The 8,141-nt window shown below is 46.7% G+C and overlaps 1 protein-coding gene across 1 annotated transcript in view; it reads right to left on the bottom strand.

Annotated features, from left to right (window-relative positions):
• Positions 1–4: 4 nt before the first annotated feature.
• The window catches only part of LOC143030061 (uncharacterized), a gene marked incomplete at its 3' end in the record, with an annotated part of 248,742 nt that continues 240,605 nt past the window's right edge, over positions 5–8,141 (bottom strand). The window contains exon 3 of the mRNA XM_076193265.1: positions 5–4,428. Coding sequence (XP_076049380.1) covers positions 5–3,301 — 3,297 coding nt within the window. The remainder of the gene's footprint in view (positions 4,429–8,141) is intronic.

Below are 8,141 nucleotides of genomic sequence, written 5' to 3'. Positions count from 1 at the left end.
CAGGAAGGTAACCCCGGTCCTTGGGTGGATACGTATTCATGTAAGCATCCTGTCGATCGTAGGTGAGGTCCCGGGCGACTAAAGTTCGTGAAGGGTCGTACTCGTATTGGGTTTTGTATCGAGACATTGTCATGGTTTTTCTGTTGTCGTCCATGGGAATGTATCGTCCCACGATGTGCGACGCCGGAGGCTGCTGCGGGACTTGGTTGTTGTGGTTCGTGCCGTATTTGTACTTGTACGGTTCCCGGCCTCCTGCACCTGAGGACGGGTAGAAGCTGGAGCTTGAGGAGAAGGAGGATATCGAGTCGGAGCTGTCGGCTCCGAAACTGTGCCTTGCCTCAGGACGTCCGGGCTCGATGTCTTCGAGGTGGTCGGTGACTCTACGCTGGCCGATGTACTTGAGTTCGCCGGAGGCGTTATAGTAAGCAGGGGTGGAGAACCGGGGCTCGTTACAAAAGGGCGCCACTTGATAGGTTTTGTTTTGGTATCTGGGGTCCAGTGACACGCCGCTACTGAGTTTGGTGGGAAATGCCTGGGAAATGGCTGTGGTGGTCGTGATGTAGGCTGTGGAGGTGACGCTAGCCCGAGAACCACCATAAAACTGAGAATAGGTACTTGACGTCGGGGCAGGAGCCGGGGCAGGAGGCGGCGTTCTAAGAATGTCCTCCATTAGGGCTTCGTTGCCTTTGGTTTTGCTCATGGAAGGTATGGGGTCAGCGGTGATGGCGTAAATGCTGTAGGTACTGGCATCCGGCTCCGCATCGTCCGGCATTTTACTTTTCGTTTTCCGGGGACTCGAGGGAGGGAATTCGCCAGCCGGAGACTTGGCCACAAGAGGTGAACTAGCGGTTGTGCTGGCTGTAGTTACAGGTAAGTAAGTGGTAAATGATATGTTTCCTTCTTGGGATGTGGTTGTGTCTGGTCCGCTAAGCGTGCCCGTGTAAGAAGTTGATATGTGGGAGAAGGAGGATGTCGGTAACTTGGAACCATCGTCAGGTTTTGTAGGAGTAATAGCCTTTTTCATCGTGCCACCGATATCACTTCCTGTTGTGCTGAATTTAAAATGTTCGGTTAGGGAAGAGGACAAGGATATAGTAGGAAAGCTCGTAAGAGAAATACTAGTTGTACCGGTTAGACTTGTGCTGGTGAGTGACGCGGTCCCTAAGTAGACGTCCTCCATCCTCTCCGTCCGGTCAGACCGGTAGGGCGATGTGCGCCTGCCAGGTCGCGGACTTGTTGGTGACTTGTCAATGCTTGATGACGTACTCATACTACTGCTCAAGGTCGAAATTCCTGAATCATATTTCCCAAGTTCGGAGTAACGTACGGGCGAAGGTGTCTTGGCCGTCCTAGGAGACTTCGGACTTTTGGGACTTTTAGGACTTTTAGGACTTGCTAAGTGAGGAGTTCCCTTGGGACTAGGTCCTAGATCCTTTGTCATGTAGGAAGGTGTTGCAGGACGTTTGCTAATAGCCCCAGGGTCCACTAACGATGGCGTTGGGGACAGTTTCTTGACCCGAGGGATCTCCTTGGGACTTCCAGAGACTGGAGAAGAGTTGTATCCCTCCTGGCGTGTCCGGATGGTGCCACCAAGAGATACAGGAGATAGTCGTTTCTCGCTGGTGGAAAAAAATGTTGGAGATGTACTAATCAGACCTTTGCCTAAGTCGCCTGTGGAAGGTTCTGGCGTCTTTCTTCCCCACAAGTTTGCCGTATTGTCTGGAATCTTGGACGTGCTAAGTCCAATATCAGGTGAAGATACTTTCGGGTAAGGATCTCTGGTGTGCCTTGGAGAGCCCCCAAGTGACCCCGTCACTGATCCTCCCGTTCTCAAACCAAGCGCTGCCATAATCTCAGAGTCCGTTGCGTTACTGTCGGTAGATAGCTGCGAACTGGGGCGACTTCGCATTGGTTCTGACGTTCTCGAACTGAGGTTCCACTCGTCTAAGTACATGTGACGGAGCTTGTCTTCCGTGTCGTCTCCTTTGGATACAACGGTTCCTCCTGTTGGGGGTCGCGGTGAGCTAGAACGGGACGACGGCATCTTCGGTGATGACAAGAGGCGGTCGCGCAATTCGCGAAGATTCTGCGAGTCTTTCAGAAGCTTTGCACTCAGAGCGTCTAGTTCTTTCAACTTCCCCAGCGCAACCTTGTCTAAAGACGTAAACTTTCGCAATTCTTGCAAATCTTGATCACTTATGCATTCACTTTGGCCTCTGTAATCTTTGTAATCCATTGACGTAAAAACCTGGTCTTTTTCATTTTCCTTCTCGCGCTCTTTTTCTTTTGATTTCACTTCAGCAGTGTCTACTTCCTTCTCCGTTTCATCCAAGTCCCAAATTCGAGCTAGTTCTTGGTCCGTGGACTCGGAGATTTGCGAGAGGTTGTCTCTATGCGCACTGTTAAGGCTCCGATAGAACGCCTCGTCTGCCATTCGCGCCTCCTCTTGTTGCTGTGCCGTCGTCTGAGGCACATTCGGCACAGGTGGCTGGACCTCCTTCGGTTGAGGAGGGGGTGGAGGAGGAGGGGGAGGGGGAGGAGCTTGCTCAGGTATGGGGATAGACGGCTCGGTCTCCGTCAGCAGTCCCTGCAGATCAAACGCTGTGTAGAACTCGAGCAACTGAGCGATAACCGCTTGTTGCTCGTATAGGAGGATCTCTAACTTCTCTAACCGTTCCCACATCTTGACATACTCTTGGGAGAGCATGTCCAGTGCTCGCCAGGCATATCGGAGTTCGGTCTCGAGTACGTTGAGACGCGTACCCAACCGCTCCATGTAATCTCCCAGAAGGTTCTCCATGCTGGAAAAATAGGAACTCGGAATGGCACTGCCACTGTAACCACCACCGAAGCCTCCACCTAGGCCAACTCCACCCAATCCAGCTCCACCGAGTCCGCCTCCACTTATACTCCCATGTCCACCTCCTCCTAAGCCTCCACCTAGGCCACCACCGCCTAGGCCTCCACCTAGGCCGCCACCACCTAGGCCACCTCCACCTAGGCCGCCTCCACCTAGGCCGCCTCCACCTAGGACGCCTCCTCCTAGGCCGCCTCCACCTAGGCCGCCTCCACCTGGGCCACCTCCACCTAGGCCACCTCCACCTAGGCCACCTCCACCTAGGCCACCTCCACCTAGACCGACTCCACCTGGGCCACCTCCGCTTAGGCCTCCGCCACTCAGACCACCTCCTCCAAGAACGCTTCCGCCTATGCTCCCTCCACCCAGTGTTCCGCTGGTCAGAGTATTTGCACCAAGGTTCCCGGCATCAAGGGCTGACTTGCAGCCCTTGAGGCCGTCCATGGTATTACGCAAGTCAGCCGGCGTCTTCGTCAGACGCTGACTTTAATATCAGCATATCCACTGAGCGAGAATGTTCAAATTATTCGCCGTCGTGCTGTCTCGTGTGGCAGGGGTAAACTCTCCAGTAAAGGTTTTAATTCCTTAGTTCGAGCCAAACAGGTGCTTCATGCATCCCGGCCTGGCCATGAATGCTAAAGGTTACTCCTGCACCTGGTATATATAAATATACCATTTAGAGGTACATAAACATATATATAAATATTTCGTGATGGCTGTAGAACATCAACTTTTGAGGTACACAGCAGCTCAATATTTATATTTTTGAGAGCGACAATAAGAATCACTGAACATTTAAAGCATATTTACTATTGTGGCATTACCATTGAACATCAAATAGGACACAGAAAACAATTATGCTTCACAAAATATTTATCATATATGTTGTTCGAGTTTCGACACTACAACTACGAGGGAAAAGGGGGGACTATAATCTTAAGTGTGGTCCATTCTGAAGGAAGTATTCTTTATCTATTAAATTTATCAACTGACATCCGTTAGAATGGTCAGTTTTTTTCAATCGTTGTGATGTTCACTGATGAGGTTTAAAAGAGATGGATGGAATTGGCGGTCGTGTTCCGATCATGTGCCAGGAACCGACACCTAGCGGCGACCAATGTCTCGTGTGATATTCACGCCCGGAAGGCATCGCCTCATTCAACACCCTCCAGATCCTTTGACGTCACCTTTCCCGCCCTTCGATGAGCTCCCGAAGATGGGTACCGATTTGTCATAACTGCTTCTGTTCTCCTTGGGGGTCTTCATGGGCAAGGCGTAAATCAAGGGGGCTCCTTGAAGATCACACTTAATGTGTCATTCAAGGAGCTTAAGCTAGCTTTTGAAGTTGAACTCTCCGCCCATTCAGACGACAGCAGAAGACGTTTGAAATTAGATTTGTTCAGTAGTACCAAGGCCTTTGTGCAATCAAGCCTCCTCTTTTATGTACGGTGTAGGACGATCTTCACATTTTTTTGGCTGCTTTGCTTAAACTGCACACCGTTTCCTCGAATATTACTGCCTGGTGCTTCTGCTAGCTGCTGTTGCTGCTGTTGCTGCTGCTGCTGCCGGTGCTGCTCAGGGAAGGAAGGAGGAAATCAAATAAAAAATGTAATCAAGAATCAATAAACTATTTTTACGAACGACCAGGCTGCCAAGCGGAAATTGCTCTCGAGTGAAACGTCGGTAGAGAAACGACACTAACATGACTCCGGGAACATCAGGTAATTCTTATTCACCACGAGAACTTTTCCAGAACGGCAGAAACCTCTCGTCACAAAACCAAGGAAGTTCTCTTAAAGATGGAGACGTGATCACACCAACTAATATCAAACATTAACATTCTACCTATTCCTTTCTCCAAGACCATCAGGTATCTCTTATTCACCACGAGAACTTTTCCAGAACGGCAGGAACTACTCGTTACAAAACCAAGGAAGTTCTCTAGGAGATGGAGACGTGATCACACCAACTAGGATCAAACATTAATCTTCTATCTATTCCTTTCCTAAAACCTAATCATAGGATACGACATGGGGGTAATCTTAGGATTACGAGCGCAGTTTAAACTACACTAAGATTTATGTTTTGGCAAAGGTAATCGAGAATATAGGCAAACGTACATACGCGTAATACATGCACAAGTTCAAAATGAAGCCCAAACAAATACGATAGCGCGCGCGCACACACTACATGCGCACACACAATATATATATATATATATACATATATATATATACATATATATATATAAATATTATATATTTATATTTATATATACATACACACACATAAATTTGAGGCTAGGTGTGATAAATTGGAGAGTAGGAAACGGGACCCAACGAGTATTACTCCTTTCCTGTATACTATAATTAGGTAAACACACACACACACACACACACACACACACAGAGAGAGAGAGAGAGAGAGAGAGAGAGAGAGAGAGAGAGAGAGAGAGAGAGAGAGAGAGAGAGGGAAAGGGATAACGCCCAGCTTCATTGAAGGACAAATTAGTCATCCTTGATGATTCAATCTTGGCTTACAATAATTTATTTCTTTCAGTCTTGTTTAACCCTTCGGCAGTTAAGAGAGAAACAGAAATGAATGAGGGACACCTAGACAAGACACAAGAGCGTAAACAAAAGCTCAAGAGGTGAAATTATTTGACGTAATTCGAGAATTTTTTTCTATCATTTTAGAAGTTCACAATTGCGGAACTAATTTATATAGTGACAGAGAAATAGATCTTTTATCCTTTTTAGGACCAGTGATCCATTTTTTCTTATCTATTTTATATATTTTTTATTTTGTCTTTCTTTTTAAGAACTGTTCTACACCTAGCAGACTTTCTGTTGAGAGTTACTTGATTGACAAAATTAATTACTGTCAGGTCCAGTTACTATTTCGTCCTAAATACACCCATGTGTTAAGAAAATACACGAATAAACACACAAACGAATAAACAAATCAAAATAATCATATCAAGAGAAAATCGTTGAATTTGTCTGCTACAATTTTGGCAGTCACCACGGAAAATTCTGAATGTAAGTATATATAAATAAATAAATGAATAAATAAATAGAATAATAAATACTTGATAACTAAATGGATACGTGTGAATAAACAAACGAATCAATAAACAAATACGCACAAAAGAATAAATTAATAAATCAACATAATCATTTTTTGCCGCTGGCCCAAAACAACATCCAACATTTTTCTTTAACAGACTGAGGTTGAAGCAAAACAACTACCGATAAAACTCACACTAATAATAATAATAATAAAAATAAAAATAAAATCCACGTCGTAACGTAAACACCCAGCAACATAACCACGGACGTTTCCGTCTGCATATATCGAATGACGTTAATGCCATTCATTCGAAAGTGGATCACCCCGCGTGCTGCTGAAGGAAGCCCAGTCAAGCGCGCGGCCGCATTTTAAAGTGAGGAGGCCTCGTTAGGTAACGAGGCCATAGGGTATCGGCTGTAAAGGAGGAGGAGGAGGACGAGAAGGAGATGAGATGGAGAAGGAGACGGGGAGGAGGAGAAGGAGACGGGGAGGAGGAAAGGGAAAAGGAGAAGGAAGAGGAGGAGGAGGAGGAGGGGAGGAGGTGGAGGAGGAGGAGGAGGGGAGGAGGAGGGGAGGAGGAGGAGGAGGAGGAGGAGGAAAGGAGGAAGAGAGGGTGAAGGAGGAGGGGATGGAGAAGGAGCGGGAGGAGGAGATGAGAAAAGGGACGAAGAGAGGAGAGGAGAGGAGGAGGAGAGGAGGAGGAGAGGGAGAAGCAGGGGGGAGTAAGAGAGAAAGAAGAAGAATGAGCGGGAGGAGGATGAGGATGAGGATGGGGAGGAGGAACGGAAGAAGGAGGGGGAGGAGAATGAGGAGAGAGAGGGTACGAAAAGAAGGACGAGGGGGGAAGAGGAGGAAAAGGAGTACGAGGAGGGAGGAAGATAAAGAAAAGAAGGAGTACGAGGAGGAGGATGAAGTGAACAAGGAGGAAGAGGATAGAAGGAGGATGAGAAGGACAGAAAAGGGGCAAAGAGGGGAGGAAGGAGGAGAAGGAAAAGTAGAATGAGAAGAGAGGAGAAATGAGAGGAAAGGAGAAGAGAGGGAAGAAGATGAGGGGAAGTGAGGGAGGAGGTGGAAGCAAAATGAGAGGCAGGACGAGGAAGAGGAAAAGGAGGAAGAGGAGGAAGAGGAGGAGGAGGAGGAGGAGGAAGAGAAGGAAAATGAGCAGGGGGAAGAGGAGGAGGAGGAGGACAAGGAGGAGGAGAAGGAAAAGGAGCAGGAGAAGGAAAATGAACAGGAGGAAGAGGAGGAGGACAAGGAAGGGGAGGAGGAGAAGGAGCAAGAGGAGAAGGAGGAGGAGGAGGAGGAAGAGGAGGAAGATGAAGAGGGGAGGAAGACAAAGACAATTGTGCACCTAAAGAAGATCATCGGCAGGATGCGGAAGTGTCTGGACAAAAGAGGCGCGAAGGACGGAGGCAGCGAGACGGAGGGAGAAGTTCTCGAGGCGACAACGAGAGAGGATGCAAATTATCACAGACGAATTCAGCGGCGAAGAAGATAAAGCGAAAACCTAACAAGAGGGCGGTCACAGGATTTAACAAGCAGGATGGAGGTGGGGAGAGATTCGAAGACTATGTATACACTGAAATTAATTTACAGTTCAGGGAAGTAGAATAAACGAATAACTTAATGGAATAGTCTTCAAAGAAACTTAAGCTTATATGTTTAAATATATATATATATATATATATATATATATATATATATATATATATATATACGTGTGTGTGTGTGTGTGTGTGTGTGTGTGTGTGTGTGTGTGTGTGTGTGTGCGTGTATCCCTGACTTTGTGCGTGAGAGATTCATCATGGTCTTGGATCACGTGTTGGACTTGTGATAGCTATTGCCCTTTCAGATGAGAACTCAGAGCTCATAAATGATCCAATCTATGGGTAATGCTGCGACCTTAAAAAAATACTGGTGTCTTATTAACTGAATCAAGGGAAGCAAATTTAATAACATTAACCTTTTTAAGCAGACAAATAATTAAAAGCACGGAGAACAAAGAAATCGAAAAAAATGAATAAATAAAAACACACCATTTACCAAGGGTCGAAACTTTACTAAGACATCTTCAAGTTGATTAATTCTTACCGGTATGGCGTTTAATTACATACGGGACTGAAAGGCGTTGTTTGCTTTTTTACCCCGAAGTTCTTCGTTCCACTGATTAAAAGCCTTGTGCTGGAACAATATGTATAGAAAGCTGAAGAGG

Source organism: Oratosquilla oratoria, chromosome 11, assembly GCF_046742065.1.
Source record: "Oratosquilla oratoria isolate Oo_2021 chromosome 11, ASM4674206v1, whole genome shotgun sequence".
Lineage (NCBI taxonomy): Eukaryota > Metazoa > Arthropoda > Malacostraca > Stomatopoda > Squillidae > Oratosquilla > Oratosquilla oratoria.
The sequence above is the reverse complement of the archived record's forward strand: the minus strand, read 5'-3'. Positions and strand labels throughout refer to the sequence as shown.